The following is a 20290-nucleotide window of genomic DNA, read 5'->3' as shown; positions in this document are numbered from 1 at the left end:
CAAATATCTGCTTAATAGTATAATAGCTGTTTATTTCCAATGGCTAAGGTAGTAGCTTGCAGAAGAACCTATTAAATATATATATATGTTTTCATCATAGTGCTGTTTCCATTCTCTTTCCCTTCTTTCTGCATAGCAAGACATAAAACTTTATAGTATGTAATAGTAACTGTATACTTTAGTTTAAACAATGTGAAGTTAGAGTTTAGGAAAAAGAATATTTAATCTCTTCATTATGATGAAAGGAAAGTGCTCTACTAAGATACTCTTTAAGACTCGTGCCTATCAAGAGCTTTTAATTTAAAATTCATGCCCACATAAAAGCAAATGAACACTTATAGAAGCTGTAAGTGTATATGTCTATTTGACCCCAAATTCTACTTTAATAAATTTATCCTGAAGAAATGATAAGAGTTGTAGCCAGAGGTTTATGTTCAAAGTTATTTATCTTAGCATTTTAAAATATTAGCAAAATAAGTAGATACAGTAAATGATCAACAGTAAGGAAACAGGTCAATAATGTTATGCTTATTAAAATATAGCCATTAAAGAATTATTTTCAAAGACTAATGAAAAAAGTTTAATACAAAAGTGCTTTAAAAAACTGTTTTTGTTTTCCTACCTTAAAAAAAATGGAGAGCTGTGTGTGTTGTTGGCTTTTTTTTTTTTTTGTCAACACCTGTAATAGGCAGGTGAACACCTGTAGTAGTGTTTAACAGAGTTTTGTCAGGAGAACAGGTTATTACTTTCTCTTTACTGTCAGTCTGGGAGAGACTTCTGAAAGTTTAAGCTCTTTTGTATAGAAATCTTACATGTTAGGAAATTGCTACACAAGAGCCATATATACCTAAATAAAACAAGTAGGGACATTTGATCCTTCTTTAGGCATGTTATCTAAGCAAATGGTGAGAATATTTACAGAGAACATTTGAGCAATGGATATAAATTCTAAAATATGTGACATGAATACTGAAAACCCTGACGTTAGCCATATAAAAAATTAAATGAGTTTTGGGATTATGATGAAAGTGGTAATAACTTATACACAAATATGTGAAAATTTGTTGCCCTTAGGTATTTTATAGTATACAAAAAAGATTATTTACTTTCTCCTAGTGTTTAAGTTGGAAAATAGGGTTCATTGTTCAAATAGACTTGGGAAATTGTGGATAAAAGCAAAATAAATCAGGTACGTATATCAGAGAATTTCTGAGGATTTAATATTTTTCAGTTCAGTTCAGTCACTCAGTCATGTCTGACTCTTTGCGACCCCATGGACTGCAGCATGCCATGCCTCCCTGTCTATCACCAATTCCTGGTACATGCTCAAACTCATGTCCATCAGGTTGGTGATGCCATCCAACCGTCTGATCCTCTGTCATCCCCTTCTCCTCCTGCCTTCAATCTTTTCCAGCATCAGCATCTTTTCAAATGAGTCAGTTCTTTGCATCAGGTGGCCAAAGTATTGGAGTTTCAGCTTCAGCAATCAGTCCTTCCAATGAATATTCAGGACTGATTTCCTTTACAATGGACTGGTTGAATCTCATAGGAATCCAAGGGACTCTCAAGAGTCTTCTCCAACACCACAGTTCAAAAGCATCAGTTCTTCTGTGCTCAGCATTCTTTATAGTCCAGCTCTCACATCCATACATGACTCCTGGAAAAACCATAGCTTTGATTAGATGGACCTTTGGTGGCAAAGTAATATCTGCTTTTTAATACACTGTCTAGGTTGGTCATAGCTTTTCTTCCAAGGAGCAAGTGTCTTTTAATTTCATGGCTGCAGTCACCATCTGCAGTGATTGTGGAGCCCCCAGAATTAAAGTCTGTCACTGTTTATTTGCCATGAAGTGATGGGACCAGATGCCATGATCTTAGTTTTCTGATGTTGAGTTTTAAGCCAACTTTTTCACTCTCCTCTTTCACTTTCATCAAGAGGCTCTTTAGTTCTTTGCTTTCTCCCATAAGGGTGGTGTCATCTGCATATCTGAGGTTATTGATAATTCTCCCGGCAATCTTGACTCCAGGTTATGCTTCATCCAGCCTGGCATTTTGCATGATATACTCTGCATATAAGTTAAATAAGCAGAGTGACAAAGCAGCCTTGACGTACTCCTATCTCGATTTGGAACCAGTCTGTTGTCCCATGTCCAGTTCTAACTGTTGCTTCCTGACCTGCATACAGATTTCTTAGGAGGCAGGTCAGGTGGTCTGGTATTCCCATCTCTTTCAGAATTTTCCACAGTGTGTTGTGATCCACACAGTCAAAGGCTTTGGCATAGTCAGTAAAGCAGAGATAGATGTTTTTCTGGAACTCTCTTGCTTTTTCAATAATCCAGTGTATGCTGGCAATTCGATCTCTCGTTCCTCTGCCTTTTCTAAATCCAACTTGAACATCTGGACGTTCATGGTTCATGTACTTTTGAAGGCCTGGAGAATTTTGAGCATTACTTTGCTAGTGTGTGAGATCAGTGCAATTGTGTGGTAGTTTGAGCATTCTTTGGCATTGCCTTTCTTTGGGATTAGGATGAAAACTCACCTTTTTCAGTCCCGTGGCCACTGCTAAGTTTTCCAAATTTGCTGGCATATTGAGTGCAGCACTTTAACAGCATCATCTTTAGGATTTGAAATAGCTCAACTGGAATGCCAGCACCTCTACTAGCTTTGTTCATAGTGGTTCTTCCTAAGGCTCACTTGACTTCGCATTCCAGGATGTCTGGCTCTAGGAGAGTGATCACACCATCATGGTTATCTGGGTCATTAAGATCTTTTTTGTACAGTTCTTCTGTGTATTCTTGCCACCTTTTCTTAATATCTTCTGCTTCTGTTAGGTCCACATCATTTCTATCCTTTATTGTGTCCATCTTTGCATGAAATGTCCCCTTGGTATCTCTAATTTTCTTGAAGAGATCTCTAGTCTTTCCCATTCTGTTGTTTTCCTCTATTTTTTTGCATTGATCGCTGAGGGAGGCTTTCTTATCTCTCCTTGCTATTCTTTGGAACTCTGCATTCAAATGGGTATATCTTTCCTTTTCTCCTCTGCATTTAGCTTCTCTTCTTTTCTCAGCTATTTGTAAGGCCTCCTCAGACAACCATTTTGCCTTTTTGCATTTCTTTTTAGTGGGGATGGTCTTGATCACAGCCTCCTGTACAGTGTCACTAACCTCCATCCATAGTTCTTCAGGCACTCTGTCTATCAGATCTAATCCCTTGAATCTCTTTGTTCCTTCCAATGTATAATTCTAAGGGATTTGATTTAGATCATACCTGAATGGTCTAGTGGTTTTCCCTACTTTCTTCAATTTAAGTCTGAATTTTGCAAATAAGGAGTTCATGATCTGAGCCACAGTCAGCTTCTGGTCTTGTTTTTGCTGACTGTATAGAGCTTCTCCATCTTTGGCTGCAAAGAATATAATCAACCTGATTTTGGTATTGACATCTTTTAATATTTTTACATATATATTATAAATACACAAAAGAGGCATATAGTGTATATATCTAATTTATTTGCCCATAAAGTCCTTTCTTTGCATTTATTGAAACTAAGTCTAACATGAGACACATGTTGGGAAATTTCTGTTTTAGTTTAAACTGTTTTTCCTATAATTGTTATATTAGCAATGACAGTACTGACAGAGGGGGTATCTTCTCATTCAAGAAACAAATAAGATTTAAGGGATACTAAACAACTGATGGACAGGGAGGCCTGGCGTACTGCAGTTCATGAGGTCGCAGAGTCGGACGCAACTGAGCAACTGAACTGAAACAACTGAAGGAGATTTTGCTGTTAAATGTTTGTGAATATTGATACATGATGAATTTCACTTTGTGTAATTTTTTCTTTGAATTTGTTATAAACATGTAATAGTGTTATAATCACTGCCCTACTTTTATTATTTGAAGTTCTTTTATTTATTGTATCTGCTAAAACTCATTTAGGGTGGATTTTTCTTTTTTGTTTTGTAATTTTAAAATAGGAGATCATCTTCAGTGGGGCTTTCTCTTTGGAAAGCCTGTGTTGAGGGTACCCTCTAGAACTTTTTTGCATTTGCTACCCCAGGATTATCACTAGCCTGGGAACACAGTTATTATTAATAACTTAGTTTGGACCTTCCTGGGGCCATGCAGATGGCTTAAGGTCAAACCTCAAATCCAAGTGTGAGTAGGCCTTTTTTTTAATACATTCTCAGATTTTTTACTCCCCTCAAAGTAGGGCCCAGATTGAAGCTAACTTTATTATCTCCCTGTAGCAGTGAATGGATTTTTAAAATCCACTCTTTAACAGAGGATATAGTCCTTTGAGGCTCTTGGCTTTATACAAATGTCTCAGTTCCAATTCCCTATTTTATGTGGTCCCAATGCATTGTCTCCTGTCCCTGCAATACCTTTTAAAAACACAGGCCCCTTGATTACTGAGGAGATCAGCAGAATTCTCCCACCCAATATCAGCTTGTACATTGCATTCTGGCCTTCAGTTTCCTTACTGTTTTGGGACCCTGGGAATTGCCCTGACATTTTTTTTTTTTTTCCTTTTTTTGTTCGTTTGTTTTCCCCTTACATTTTAAAAAATATTTTATTTTATTTTTTAAAATTTTTATTTATTTTCGGTTGCACTGAGTCTTCGTTGCTGCTCACAGGCTTTCTCTAATTGCAGTGAACAGGGGCTACTCTTGGTTGAGGTGCACCGGCTTCTCATTGTGGTGGCTTCTCTTGCAGAGCACAGGCTCTAGGGTGCGTGGGCTTCAGTAGTTGCGGCACACAGGCTCAGTAGTTGTGGTGCACAGGCTTAGTTTTTCTGTGACATGTGGAATTTTCCCAGACCAGGGTTGAACCCATGTCTCCTGCATTGGCAGGCAGATTCTTATCCACTGCATCACCAGGGAGGTCCTTCCTTACATTTTTACAAGCTAGTCTATGCATTTAGGGCTTCCCTGGTGGCTCCGACGGTAAAGAATCTGCCTACAATGCAGGGGACCTGGTTTGATCCCTGGGTTGGGAAGATCCCTTGGAGAAGGGAATGGCAACCCAGTTCAGTATTATTGCCTGAAGAATTCCATGGACGGAGGAGCCTGGCAGGCTACAATTCATGGGGTTGCAGAGTCGGACACAACTGAGTGACTAGCACTATGCATTTAGAAGGGTGTGTGTCTTTTTGTTGTTGGCTACTTAGGTAATCTAAGCTTTCATATTGCCAAAATGGAAATTCATGCATTCCTTTTATAATAAAATTGTTGTTCATTTGCTAAGTCGTGTCCAATTCTTTGTGACTCCAGGGACTGCAGCATGCCAGGCTCCTCCACTATCTCTGAGTTTGCTGAAATTCATGTCCATTGAGCCGCTGATGCTGTCTAACCATCTCATCCTCTGCTGCCCTCTTCTTTGCCTTCAGTCTTTCCCAGCATCAGGGTCTTTTCCAAATGCTATATGTAGTCCAGTTTCTTTAAAAATACTTTTAACATATGACAATGAAATGTATAATACAATGACACCCGACTCCAGTACTCTTGCCTGGAAAATCGCATGGACGGAGGAGCCTGGTAGGCTGCAGTCCATGGGGCCGCTAAGAGTCGGACACAACTGAGTGACTTCACTTTCACTTTTCACTTTCATGCACTGGAGGAGGAAATGGCAACCCACTCCAGTGTTCTTGCCTGGAGAATCCCAGGGACGGGGCAGCCTGGTGGGCTGCCATCTATGGGGTCACACAGAGTCGGACACGACTGAGGTGTCTTAGCAGCAGCAGCAGTGTGTTTTATCAGAGGTGTAGTACACTTTTTTTTAGTTTTTATTCTTATTTGTACACAAACCACTTATATTTACTTGACTTATTATAGGAGAATACTGGTCTTTTACTTTCTTTTTAGATGTACCTTCTGTAATGGAAGATGATTGAAGATAAGGGGCCTCGTGTTGCTGACTACTTTGTTGTAGCAGGATTAACTGATGTTTCAAAGCCTCTTGAAGAAGAAATTCACTTCAATGATGCCTGTCATAAAGTAGCCAGACCAAAAGAGCCTATCACAGATGTTTCAGTTATTATTAAATCTCTCGGGGAGGAAGTGCCACGGGATTACACATGTATTGATATTACCCCAACGGGACTGTCAGCTGATCTCAATAATGGAAGTCTTGTGGGGCCGCAGATTTTCCTTTGCTATAGAAGAGGAAGAGATAAGCCTCCACTTACGGATCTGGGGTAAGTATTTTTTTAAAGAATTATTGTTATTGACTCAAATAATATGCCTTGTAGATTTTGAAGTTAACTGTTGAACTCGTTTGTTAATAAATACTTTAAAAAAATAGACACATTTATATCCAGAATCATGTTTTCTTTTCCTGTGCTCCTTTATCTTTTCAGTGTCTCTTTTTTTGTTGTTGTCTTAAAAAATACTGGCTTTATGTTTACGCAAAGCAGTTCAAAATGAGACAGTTCCTCAAAGGGTGACTTGGAGCTAAAAAATCCATCCTGGGCATTAAAGTGTTAATGTTAGCTGGTAAGTCGTGTCTGACTTATTGTGACTCCATGTACTGCAGCCTGCCAGGCTCCTCTATCCATGGGATTTCCCAGGCAAGAATACTGGAGTGGCATGCCATTTCCTTCTCCATTGTTCAGTGTCTCTTTGTTCTAGCACTTTTGTCTGAGTTCTTTCTATTAAAAATAGGGGAGATAATTTGAAAAACATTTACAGAAAAATATCAGAAATCAATGTATTATTCTGATCATATACTTTATTATTTTTAAAATATGAGAAAAAGATGGCTTTTAAGGATCAGTTGTAATGATCCTTAGAGTTGGCAGTTTAAGTCAGTATGCATGAAACAAGGGTCTGGATAAATTAGTGCTTTATTTAGGCTGTTGTATTGAACTTGTAGTTTCATTTTTATATAATAGCTTTACTGATTTACAGTTTACACCATCCAATTCACTCATTTAAATGGTACAATTCAGTAAATTTTAGTCTTATTTATAGAGTTGAATCACCACAATAAATTTTAGAACATTTTTATCATGTCCCCACAAATAAATACCACCTATATCCAGCTGTGCATGTAATTGGCGAGTTGACTTCTAGGAAGTAGATTTCATCTGTAAAAGATCTCAACTGACATCCTTTTGAAACTTACTACTACTCTTCTGTGTTTTTGATGGACTTCCCTGATAGTTCAGACGGTAAAGCGTCTGCCTACAATGCTGGAGACCCAGGTTCGATCCCTGGGTCAGGAAGATCCCCTGGAGAAGGAAACGGCAATCCACTCCAGTATTCATGCCTGGAAAATCCCATGGACCGAGGAGCCTGGTGGGCTACAATCCATGGGGTCACAAAGAGTCGGACACGACTGAGCGACTTCTGTGTGTGTGTATTCATTATAGTTTGTCTAATTCTCCCTATAGACAATCCACTAGTCAGCTTTCTGTGTCTGTGGATTTGCCTATTGTGGACATTTTTATGTCATTAGAATCATACTATATATGATTATCTTGTGGCTGATTCTTTCTCTTAGCATAAAGTTTTCAAGGTTCATCCATGTTGTAATATGTGTCTGTGCTTTATTCATTTATATGGCTGAATAATATTCCATCTTATGGGTCTACCACAATTTATTTATGCATTCAGCAGACAATGGATATGTGAGTGGTTTCCACTTTTTGGCTATTATGAATGATGCTTTTGGGAGTATTAATGTACAAGTTTCTGTATGGCTGTATGTTTTCATATCTCTTGTATGTATACTTAGAAGTGGAATTGCTAGGTCATACAATAATTCTGTGTTTAACCTTTTGAGTCACTGACAGTTTTAAGCCTTCTTTTTTCCATGGCTCTGTTGCCAAAGAGGATGCGGTTAACTTATAATATTTTGGTTAAAAATAAGGAAGATAGCAATGTCCCTACTAATATCAGCAAAGGGCTATAAAAGTTCCATCTCCTAATATATTAAGTCTGAAAGTGAATAGTCAAGTTTACTCATGCCTGAGTAGAGATTGGATGAACTGGAAGAGCTCCTGAAACTTTCTTCTGCTTTTAAAATTCTATTATCTAATGTTTGATATCAGTAAGTTATATTAAACTCATTCTTTATTGTGCTAATTCATGAATCAATTGCTGTAATTTTAAGTAGGCTTCAGAACAGCTACCATATTGCTTCATATGAAGCTTACATAATTAGTAAATGGCTTGGGAAAATAAGCCAACTGTTAGATTGTATTTTCAAAAGATTAGGTTAAGTAGCTCCTATGATCACTAATCACTGTCTGAATTCTGGCTTGCAGATAAAATGAAGGGAATTTTGCAGATTCTTGTTCGGGTGTTGGAGTTGCTTAAATTAAAGATGAGAAAATTTCCAAGCATAGAAAAGATTTTCCAACAGGGAAGGACGTGAACTGGAAAGAATAAATTAACCACTGTTACGGCTACCCGCATATGTTTGTCATTGTGGAGGATATGACATCACTGTTGCCTTTAAAAAGCTTACAGTTTAAATAGGAAAAGTTACCGAGCAATATAAAACAGCAAAACAAGCAATATATACAATAGCACAATACCTGATTAAAGAAAATAGGTAGCTTATATATCAAATATACTTATATTCCTGTATCTTTTAAGAGTTTGAGGTGATAAGTGGTGGTTTTTTAAAAATTGCTCTCTGTGTTGTATTTTTCTTCTCTTGATTTCAGTTGAGCATTTGTGTGCCTGGCATTATTTTGGAGACCCTACTTGTAATCTCATCTAATTCTGCCAAGATCCTATGAGTTAAATTTTTAAATTTTATAGCTGAGTATTATAAGGCTCAGAGAAGTTAACTAACAACCTGAGATATATAGCTGGTACCAGGATGTAGGAATTCAAATCCAGATGTCTTAACTTCTCTGTTACAAATAACCTTTTAAAAATTTTTTATTTTTTTTGTGAGTATAGTTGATTTATAATGTTAATTTTTGCTGTACAACAAAGTGATTAGTTATTCATATATATACACATTTATATTCTTTTCCATTATGGTCTCAGAATATTGTATATAGTTCCTTGTATTAGAATATCAGAATATTGTATATAGAACTATACAGTAGTTCTTTGTTTTTTTATCCATTCCATATGTACTGGGTTGACAATGCCATTTTTTAGGATTTAAAAAAAACAGCACAGTATTGTAAAGCAATTATCCTCTAATAAAACTTTCGTTTAAAAAAAGAAAAAAGCAAGATCAAACCAAGGAGTTAGCAGTTAGGCTAACGTTGGGATATACATAGCTGCTATAATTAAGCATCAAATTTTGTTCTAAATTTTCAAAATAGAATGTCAAAAAAAAGAAAAATATTAAGTTTGCTGACAGCTGAGACAAAAAGGAAATTAAAAATTACATTAGAAAGAATTTGACCAATTTTTGGCACTACATTTCAAAAATAGGTCAAAATTTTTTTTCCCTCATAGCTCAGTTGGTAAAGAAGCTGCCTGCAATGCAGTAGACCCTGGTTCGATTCCTGGGTCAGAAAGATCCCCTGGAGAAGGGAAAGGCTACCCACTCCAGTATTCTGGCCTGGAGAATTCCATGGACCATACAGTCCATGGGGTTGCAAAGAGTCGGACACGACTGAGTGACTTTCACTTCACTTTATTTGTATAATGGGATTTTATAAAAGGTAATACTGATTAATGTTGGAGACATTGCCTTCTATAATAATTTTTTACAGCAAATGCATAAAATTTTTACCCTGATAGCTCAGTTAGTAAAGAATTTGCCTGCAATGCAGGAGACGCTGGTTCAATTCCTGGGTTGGGAAGATCCATTGGAGAAGGGATAGGCTACCCACTCCATTATTCTTGGGCTTCCCTTGTGGCTCAGATGGTAAAGAATCCACCTGCAGTATAGAAGAGCTGGGTTTGATCCCTGGGTTGGGAATATCCCCTGGAGAAGGGAAAGGCCACCCACTCCAGTATTCTGGCCTGGAGAATTCCATGAACTGTCCATGGGGTCACAAAGAGTTGGACACAACTGAGTGACTTTCACTTTCACTTCACTTTTCATTTAATTTAAATTTTTTAATTTTTTGGCTAAGGTCAAAAACAGTGTTAAAGTCCAAATTAGTGAATTGTGTGAGGGAATAAACTAATATTATTCAAGCGTGATGTTTTCTTTGTGTTCCCAAGTACTTTATGTAATAATATTTAGAAAATTTAAGGAATTGGATGCCTGGCCTATTATTAAAAACTTATGACTTTACCATAAAGGAGAATGGGGAAACTTTCACTTATACTTTCATTACAGATAGATTTGAGGTCATTTTCTGTTTTGAAAGCCTTAAAAAACTTTTTTAACTTTGGTCAAAATACAAGTTTGCTTTTTCCAAAGATGCTTGGTTTTAGAGACATACATACATACACCTATCTATGTTATCTGTCCATCTATCTATTAAAATACCTTGGCACATTCTGCAAAATGCCATTCTGTGGTTTATGTCAATAAACACAGAGGTTAATCTGTGTTTTCTTTACATTATTAATTTTTAGTGGGGAGAACAGTTGTTCTTTAACTTTATATGAGGCTGTACAATTCAAACTTGCAGTACAGTTGTAATATTTGCTACATTTAAGGATCAGTTTGATTCCTGACAATATTACCTTTAATATTTGAGGGTGTTTTGTAATTGTGTACTAATTTATTTTTTAGGGTTTTATATGACTGGAAAGAAAGATTGAAACAAGGGTGTGAAATTATCCAGAGTACTCCCTATGGACGCCCTGCAAATATTAGCGGCAGTACCTCATCACAAAGAATTTATATCACTTACCGAAGAGCCTCTGAAAACATGACTCAGAATACGTTGGCTGTTACAGACATATGTATTATTATACCCAGTAAAGGAGAAAGTCCACCACACACATTCTGCAAAGTTGACAAGAATCTCAATAACAGTATGGTAAGTGACTCTTCTGCATGGATAAAATTAGCCACCCATGAAAAGAGCATAATTTAAAATAAATCTTTGGAAAACAGCATGGCACAATTACTGAATTAAAAAAATAGATTTCTTAAAGATGTCATATATTTTATTTTTAGGAAAGTAATTTAGCTGTACTTTCAAAAAGAACTGTGCAAAAAGCTTTCTTTCTTTTTTTTTAATTAAAAAAATAATTTTTTCCCCTTACTGCAAAAGTAGCGCGCTAGCTGAGGGTAACCGCTCCACTTGTGCACTAGATCCCATAAACTCACCTATTTGAAATGAGGCCATGGCTTCAACAATCCTCCCTACTTTTTTGTGACTCATCAGTTTTTCACTCTACTGGATCATTTACTTCAGCCTGCAAAAGCATGTTACAATACCTCCCATCTTTACAGAGCTTCTTGATCTTTGTATCCCACTCCATGTATTCCCCCATTTGATTGTCTTTATAATAAAAGGTCTTAAAAGAGATGACTATATTCCATCTCCTTCCTCACTCTGACTCTTTGCAGTAAGGCTTTTGTCTCCATCATTCCACCAAGATTTCTCTTGTTGAATCCAGTGATTCAATGCTTCATCTTAATGTTTCAGTACATTTAGACATAGATGATCACTTCTTCCTTCTTGAAACAGTGGCAAGAAAAGAAGATGTAATCGTGTCCAACTCTTTGTGACCCTGTGAACTGTAGCCCACCTGGCTCCTCTGTCCATGGAATTCTCCAGGCAAGAATACTGGAGTGGGTTGCCATTCCTTTTTCCAGGGGATCTTCCCGACCAAGGGTTCTAACTTGGGTCTCCCGCATTGCAGGCGGATTCTTTACTGTCTGAGCCACCAGGAAAGCCTTTGCTGATTCCTTCCCAATTCCCTAACTTCTATGCAACAGTGTCACCGGGGTCAGTCCTCAGACCATTTATGTTTATAATCTAAACTCACTTCTTTGATGATCTTATCATTTAATTCTGAATTTCTGTGTCCCCACTGGATTTTTTGAATTCATTTTCTTTTCTTGGATATCTTATCAAATAGGTCATCTCAAATATAACATGTCCAAAACTGAACTCCTAGTGTTCCTCTCCAAATCTACTTATCCCCATAGTCTTATTCCTCTAGTAAAAGGGAATTCCACTCTTCTAGTTACTCAGACTAAGAATCCTCTGAGTAATCCTTAACCTTTATCTTCTACCTCTCATTCAATTCTTCTGTAAATTCTGTTGACTTTAATTTCAAAACATATTTTCAATTTGAATACTTTTCAACTTCTCCATTGCTACAACCCTGGTCCAAGCCATGATCATCTCTTAACAGGATTACTGCAATTCAGGAGTTAGATAAACTTTTGCAGAAAGGGCTAAATAATAAGTTAACTTTTGCAGGTTATATACAGTCTTTGTTGAAGATTCACGTTTTGTTTTAAAAACAATCTTTAAAAAACATAAAAATCAGTCTTAGCTCAGTTGTACAAAAACAGGGCTTGGGTGGAATGCAGCCCATAGTTTGCCAGACCCCTGGTTTAACTGATCACTGCTTCCTCTGCTTCTTACAACCTGTTCTTCACATCACAGCAAGAAGGATCCTTTTAAAGCATAATTTAGATCATGTCTCTCCTGGGCTTACAACCCTTATGGTTTCCCATCTCACTCTTATTAGTAGTAAAAGCCAAAGTTCTTCCAGTAGTCTAAGGCCATTATGTATGATCTGTAATATCTCAGTTGTATCCTAAGAGTTATTTGCAGCTATGTGATCCCTACTTGGATGACCATTTCTTGCCAACAGCCATTCATATACAAAATGCCCTATTCTTTCATGCCATCTTTGCATTTTTTTCTTTTTTATTTCTTAAAAAATAATCAGCCATAGGTATACAGATATCCCCTCCCTTTTGAACCTCCCTCCCATCTCCCTCCCCATCCCCTCCTCTAGGGTGATACAGAGCTCCTGTTTGAGTTTCTTGAACCATATAGCAAATTCCTGTTGGCTATCTGTTTTACATATGGTTATGTAAGTTGCCAAGTTACTTTTTCCATACATCTCACCCTCTCCTCCCCTCTGCCCATGTCCATAAGTCTGTTCTCTATATCTGTTTCTCCATTGCTGCCCTGTAAACAAATTCTTCAGAACCATTTCTTTATATTCCATATATGTGTATTAGAATATGATATTTATCTTTTTCTTTCTGACTCACTTCACTCTGTGTAATAGATAGGTTCATCTACCATCTGGGTTCATCCACCTCATCAGAACTGACTCAAATGTGTTCCTTTTTATGGCTGATTAATATTCCATTGTGTATTTGTACCACAGCTTCTTTATCCATTCATCTGTCAATGGGCATCTAGGTTGATTCCATGTTCTAGCTATGGTAAATGGTGCTGCAATGAACAACGGGATACATGTATCTTTTTCAACGCTGGTTTCCTCAGGGTATATGCCTAGGAGTGGGATTGCTGGGTCATATGGTGGTTTTATTCCTAGTTTTTTAAGGAATCTCCATACCATCTTCCATAGTGGCTGTATCAGTTTACACTCTCACCAATAGTGCAAGAACATTCCCTTTTCTCCACACCCTCTCCAGTATTTATTGTTTGTAGACTTTTTAATGGTCAGACCATTCTGATCGTGTGAGGTGATATCTCATTGTAGTTTTGATTTGCATTTCTTTAATAATGAGCGGTGTTGAGCATCTTTTCATGTGTTTGTTAGCCATCTGTATGTCCTCTTTGAAGAAATGTCTGTTTAGGTTTTTTCCCACTTTTTGATTGAGTTGTTTGTCTTCCTGGTATTGAGTTGTATGAGCTGCTTATATATTTTGGAAATTAATCCTTTGTCAGTTGTTTCATTTGCTATTATTTTCTCCCATTCCGAGGGTCGTCTTTTCACCTTGCTCATAGTTTCCTTTGCTGTGCAAAAGCTTTCAGGTCCCACTTGTTTGCTGCTGGTAAGTCACTTCAGTCATGTCTGACTCTGTGCGACCCTATGGACAGCCGCCCACCAGGCTCCTCTGCCCACAGGATTCTCTAGGCAAGAATACTGGAGTGGGTTGCCATTTCCTTCTCCACCTACTTGTTTACTTTTATTTCAATTACTGTAGGAGGTGGGTCATAGAGGATCTTGCTTTGATTTATGTCATTGAGTGTTCTGCCTATGTTTTCCTCTAAGAGTTTTTTAGTTTCTGGTCTTATATTTAGGTCTTTAATCCATTTTGAGTTTATCTTTGAGTGTGGTGTTAGGAAGTGTTCTCATTTCATTATTTTACGTGTAGCTGTCCAGTTTTCCCAGCACCATTTATTGAAGAGCTGTCTTTGCCCCATTGTATATTCTTGCCTCCTTTGTAAAAAAAATGGTACACACAGGTGCATGAGTTTATTTCTGGGCTTTCTATCTTGTTCCATTGGTCTATATTTCTGTTTTTGTGCAGTACCATACTGTCTTGATGACTGTAGCTTTGTATTACAATCTGAAGTCAAGAAGGTTGATTCCTCCAGCTCCATTCTTATTTCTCAAGACTGCTTTGGCTATTTGGGGTCTTCTGTGTTTCCATATGAATTGTGAAATTTTTTCTGCTAGTTTTGTGAAAAATGCCATTGGTTATTTGATAGGGATCTCACTGAATCTGTAGATTGCGTTTGGTAGTATAGTCATTTTCACAATATTGATTCTTCCTACCCAGGAACATAGAATATCTCTCCATATGTTTATGTCATCTTTGATTTCTTTCATCAGTGTCCTATAATTTTCTGTGTACAGTTCTTTTGTCTCCTTAGGTAAGTTTATTCCTAGATATTTAATTCTTTTTGTTGCAATGGTGAATGGGATTGATTCCTTAATTTCTCTTTGTGATTTTTCATTGTTAGTATATAGTAATGCAAGTGATTTCTGTGTATTGATTTTGTGTCCTGCAACTTTGCTAAATTCACTGATAAGCTCTAATAATTTTCTGATACTATCCTTAGGGTTTTCTATGTACAGTATCATGTTATCTGCAAACAGTGAGAGTTTTACTTCTTCTTTTCTGATCTGGATTCCTTTTATTTCATTTTCTTCTCTGATTGCTGTAGCTAGGACTTCCAGAACTATGTTGAATAATAGTGATGAAAGTGGACACCCTTGTCTTATTCCTGATCTTAGGGGGAATGCTTTCAGTTTTTCACCATTGAGAATAATGTTTGCTGTAGGCTTATCATATATGGCCTTTACTATGTTGAGGTAGGTTCCTTCTATGCCCACTTTTTGAAGAGTTTTAATCATAAATGGGTGCTGAATTTTGTCAAAGGCTTTTTGTGCATCTATTGAGGTTATCATATGGTTTTTATCTTTCAATTTGTTAATATGGTGTATCACATTGATTCATTTGCAAATATTGAAGAATCCTTGCATTCCTGGAATAAACTCAACTAGATCATGGTATATGAGCTTTTTGATGTGTTGCTGAATTCTGTTTGCTAAAATTTTGTTGAGGATTTTTGCATCTATGTTCATCAGTGATATTGGCCTGTAGTTTTCTTTTTTTGTGTTGTCTTTGTCTGGTTTTGGTATCAGGGTGATGTTGCCACGTAGAATGAGTTTGAAAGTACTCCTTCCTCTGTAATTTTTGAAAGAGTTTTAGAAGGATAAGCATTAGCTCTTCTCTAAACGTTTGGTAGTATTCTCCTGTGAAGCCGTCTGGTCCTGGGCTTTTGTTTTTGGGGAGATTTTTGATCACAGCTTCCATTTCAGTGCTTGTAATTGAGTTGTTCATAATTTCGATTTCTTCCTGGTTGAGTCTTGAAAGATTGAACTTTTCTAAGAATCTGTCCATTTCTTCCAGATTATCCATTTTATTGCCATATAATTGTTCATAATAGTCTCATAATCCTTTGTATTTCTGCATTGTCTGTTGTAACCTCTCCTTTTTCATTTCTAATTTTGTTGATTTGATTCTTCTCTCTTTTTTTCTTGATGAGTCTGGCTAAAGGTTTTTCAGTTTTGTTTATCTTCTCAAAGAACCAGCTTTTAATTTTATTAATTTTTACTATTATTTATTTCATTTCTTTTTCATTTATTTCTGCTCAGATCTTTATGATTTCATTCCTTCTAATTTGGGGTTTTTTTTTGTTCTTCTTTTTCCAGTTGTTTTAGGTGTAAAGTTAGGCTGTCTATTCGATGTTTTTCTTGTTTCTTGAGGTAGTATTGTATTGCTATAAATTTCCCTCTTAGGACTGCTTTTTCTGCATCCCGTAAGTTTTGAGTTGTTCTGTTTTCATTGTCATTTGTTTCTAGAAATTTTTTTATTTCCCTTTTGATTTCTTCAGTAACCACTTGGTTATTTAAAAATGTGTTGTTTCATCTCCATGTGTTTGTGTTTCTTACAGTGTTTTTCTTGTAATTGATATGTAGTCTTATAGCGTTGTGGTCAGAAGAAGTTTCTTGATATGATTTCAATTTTCTTAAATTTACTGAGGTTTGATTTGTGACCCAAGATGTGGTCTATCCTGGAGAATGTTCCTTGTGCACTTGAGAAGAAGGTGTATTCTTCTGCATTTGGATGGAATGTCCTGAAGATATCAGTGAGATCCATCTCATCTAATGTATCATTTAAGACTTGTGTTTCCTTATTAATTTTCTGTTTTGATGATCTGTCCATTGGTGTGAGTTGGGTGTTAGTCTCCTACTATTATTGTGTTACTGTCAACTTTTTCTTTTATGTTTGTTAGTGTTTGTCTTATGTATTGAGGTGCTCCTATGTTGGATGCATAGATATTTATAATTGTTGTATCTTCCTCCTGGATTGATCTCTTGATCATTATGTAGCGTCCTTCCTTATCTCTTCTAATCTTCTTTATTTTAAGGTCTATTTTGTCTGATACAGGGATTGCTACTCCAGCTTTCTTTTGCTTCCCATTTTCATGGAATATATTTTTCCATCCTCTCACTTTCAGTCTATATGTGTCTTGAGGTCTGAAGTGGGTTTCTTGTAGACAGCATATATATGGGTCTTGTTTTTTAATCCATTCAGCCAGTCTATGTCTTTTGCTTGGAACATTTAATCCATTTACATTTAAAGTAATTATCCATATATATGTTCCTGTTGCCATTTTCTTAATTTTTTGGGGTTGATTTTGTAGATCTTTTTTTCTTCTCTTGTATTTCTTGACTATGTAAGTCCATTTAACATTTGTTGTAAAGCTGGTTTGCTGGTACTGAATTCTCTTAACTTTCACTTGTCTGAAAAGCTTTTGATTTCTCCATCAATTTTGAATGAGATCCTTGCTGGGTACAGTAGTCTTGGTTGTAGATTTTTCCCTTTCAGAACTTTAAATGTATCCTGCCATTCCCTTCTGGCCTGCAGTCTGCTGAAAGATCAGCTGTTAAGTGTATGAGGTTTCCCTTGTATGTTACTTGTTGGTTCTCCCTCGCTGCTTTTAATATTCTTTCTTTGTGTTTAGTCTTTATTAGTTTGATTAGTTTGTGTCTTTGTGTGTTTCTTCTTGGGTTTATCCTGTGTGAGATTCTTTGTGCCTCTTGGACTTGATTAACTATTTCCTTTTCCATTTTGGGGAAAATTTCAACTATAATCTCTTCAAAAATTTTCCCATAACCTTTCTTTTTCTCTTCTTCTGGGACCCCTATTATTTGAATGTTGGTGTGTTTGATATTGTCCCAGAGGTCTCTGAGAGTATCCTCGGTTCTTTTCATTCTTTTTACTTTATTCTGCTCTTCGGAAGTTATTTCTTCCATTTTATCTTCCTGCTCACTGATTCATTCTTCTGCTTCTGATATTCTGCTATTGATTCCTTCCAGAGTGTTTTTAATCTCAGTAATTGTGTTGTTTGTCTCTGCATGTTTTTTTCTTTAATTTTTCTAGGTCTTTGTTAATTGATGCTTTCATTTTCTCCATTTTGCTTTCAAGGTTTTTGATCATCTTTACTATCATTATTCTGAATTCTGCTTCAGGTACTTTGCCTATTTCCTCTTCATTTATTTGGACTTCTGTGTTTCTAGTTTGTTCATTCATTTGTGTAGTATTTATCTGCCTTTTCATTATTATTTTTTTTAACTTATTGTATTTGAGGTCTCCTTTTCCCAGGCTTCAAGGTTGAATTCTTTCTTCCTTTTGATTTTTGCCCGCTAGGGTTGGTCCAGTGGTTTGTGTAAGTTTCGTATAGGATAAGCTTTGTGTTGAGTTTTTGTTTGTTTTTCTTTCCTCTGATGGGCAAGGCTGAGTGAGGTGATAATCCTATCCGCTGATGATTGGGTTTGTATTTTTGTTTTATTTGTTGTTTAGATGAGGGGTCCTTCACAGGGTGCTATTGGTGGTTGGGTGATGCTGGGTCTGTATTACAGTGGTTTCCTTTTTGTGAGTTCTCACTTTTTGATACCCCCTTGGGTTTGTTCTCTGATAGTCTAGGGTCTTAGAGTCAGTACTCCCACTCCGAAGGCTCAGGGCTTGGTCTTGGAGCTCATGTAACTGAAGGAATACTTGAACAGGAAGCACACATGATCTCCAGTGATACTGGTGTCACCACACAACTCCACTCAGGAGTTTGAAAATTCCAAGCCATTTTTGCTTCTGGTCTTTGCCTGAGATGTTACTTCTGAAACCTCCTCCTCTATCCACTTTCTGTCCCGTCCTTGCATTTTGATTTGTTGATGAAGTGTGACAATGGAGAGATTATGGTGCAGGAAGAAGATCACGGTAGCGAGTAAGTTTTAAAAGCCTTATATGGTACTGATAGTGATGGCAGAAAGGGTTTTTGAACTTTTTTGTAATATAATGTCTAGCTTTAACCTCATTTCAAATTTGGTTTAGTATTTTAGCAAGGCTGTTCAGGCTCAAAGATACTTGCCATTTTCCCATTAGTGATTTTTCCCTTTATTTTATAGATTTGCTCGTTTTAGATTGAAAGTAAATTTTTTGGAACCATTACTAGGTCTTATTAACCAAAGTGTTCAAGGTAGACTTGTTACATTGAAACCAAAACCAGAGACGTAAGTTTCTGTTTTTCCTTACCCTGATGTATTGGTCCCAGTGTTGTCAGAGTATTAATTCTCTCCTGGAAGAGTATAAAAGAAAAGAGAGAGAGAGTGTAACCTAGTGTGAACAGAATGGACTCCAGCTAACCTGCTGTATTTGCATTCCAGATACATGTCTTGGACAGGTTCTTTGACTTTCTGTGCTTCAGTTTCCTCATCATGAAACAAATATAAAGTAGTGTTTTATCACAGGCTTTTTGTGAAGATTAAATGTTTACTATTTGTAAAGAACGTAGGATAGTGCCTGGCGCATAGTAAGTGCTATACAAAAGTTAGCTATTAATTACTCCTTAGTTAACTCTGCCTTTTCAGTCCCTTCTGTGTGTATTTAATGACTGAGAAGGAGCTTTTCTTTTGTTGCTATTGTTGTTTAGTTTTGAGATATAATTAACATACAGTAAGGAAGAACTTTTATTTTTGCCCAATGTTTAAGTTCCTCTTAGTTCCCTTAAGAAACATTATAGGAATAAAAACCTCTTAGATGTTTATTTCCTTACTCTTAAATCTGGTTATCAGTCCTAAATGTAGAGAAGCTGTCCTGATCTTAGTGGTTGGTGTCTTTTTTAAGCAATGGGTTGTGGTTTATATCTATTAACAATCTCTGTTTCTATTGTCTATAAGGTAGTAAAAGTAAATTTAGATCTTCAGAGTAGACATACAATGACTTCTAACTCTTTCAGAAATACTAAAATAGACATGCAATGCAGGAAACTTCTTTTCATATCTGTTGATTGTGTATATAATCAGGAAATGGTTAGGAATAAATTACTGATGTGTTGATAATGCTCAGGAGTATAGTTATATTATAGATTATTCTTGGTTTGGGGAGATTAGGTAGGTTGAATGAAAGCATCTTCTAGTTTTTGAAATCAGGAGAAAATAAACCTAAAAAACAAAAAACTGAAGAAGAAAAAAAAAAAAAAGAATGAAACCAATCTAATGAACACGAGGAAATGGATATTGAGTCTTTCTTCAAATTCCTACATGATTTTTCTACCAGGCTGACAACTTTGGTCTCAAAATATATTTCCCCTACTTCTCCAACCTCCCATTAAAAGTTTATGGGAAAAGTTTTCAAGAATGACTAGTTTTTAAGCTTTGGATCATAAGCCCTAAGTGATTTGGACTTTGATTGTTTAGAATAGAATGATAATATTTTAGAGCTGGAAGAGAATTTAAGAATGTCATGTTGTCCAAAACTGCGAAAATGTGTAGTTAAGGATATTTAGACCTGGTGCTTTGATGCACACAGCAAATGTTTGGACTAATTTGGACGTTTCCCTCAGTTTTTGACTCATTGAGAGTATTTTTTTTAATACTCTGTACAAATGGTTCTTGTT

General features: G+C 36.4%; 1 protein-coding gene across 1 annotated transcript in view; it reads left to right on the top strand.

Moving 5' to 3' along the window:
• Nucleotides 1–20290, top strand: part of DENND4A (DENN domain containing 4A) — a 125780-nt gene that overhangs the window by 30338 nt on the left and 75152 nt on the right. Inside the window, exons 3-4 of the mRNA XM_061430118.1 lie at nucleotides 5865–6196; nucleotides 10666–10915. Coding sequence (XP_061286102.1) covers nucleotides 5886–6196; nucleotides 10666–10915 — 561 coding nt within the window. The 5' untranslated portion in view covers nucleotides 5865–5885. The remainder of the gene's footprint in view (nucleotides 1–5864; nucleotides 6197–10665; nucleotides 10916–20290) is intronic.

Source organism: Bos javanicus, chromosome 10, assembly GCF_032452875.1.
Source record: "Bos javanicus breed banteng chromosome 10, ARS-OSU_banteng_1.0, whole genome shotgun sequence".
NCBI classification, from domain to species: Eukaryota; Metazoa; Chordata; class Mammalia; order Artiodactyla; family Bovidae; genus Bos; species Bos javanicus.
The sequence above is the reverse complement of the archived record's forward strand: the minus strand, read 5'-3'. Positions and strand labels throughout refer to the sequence as shown.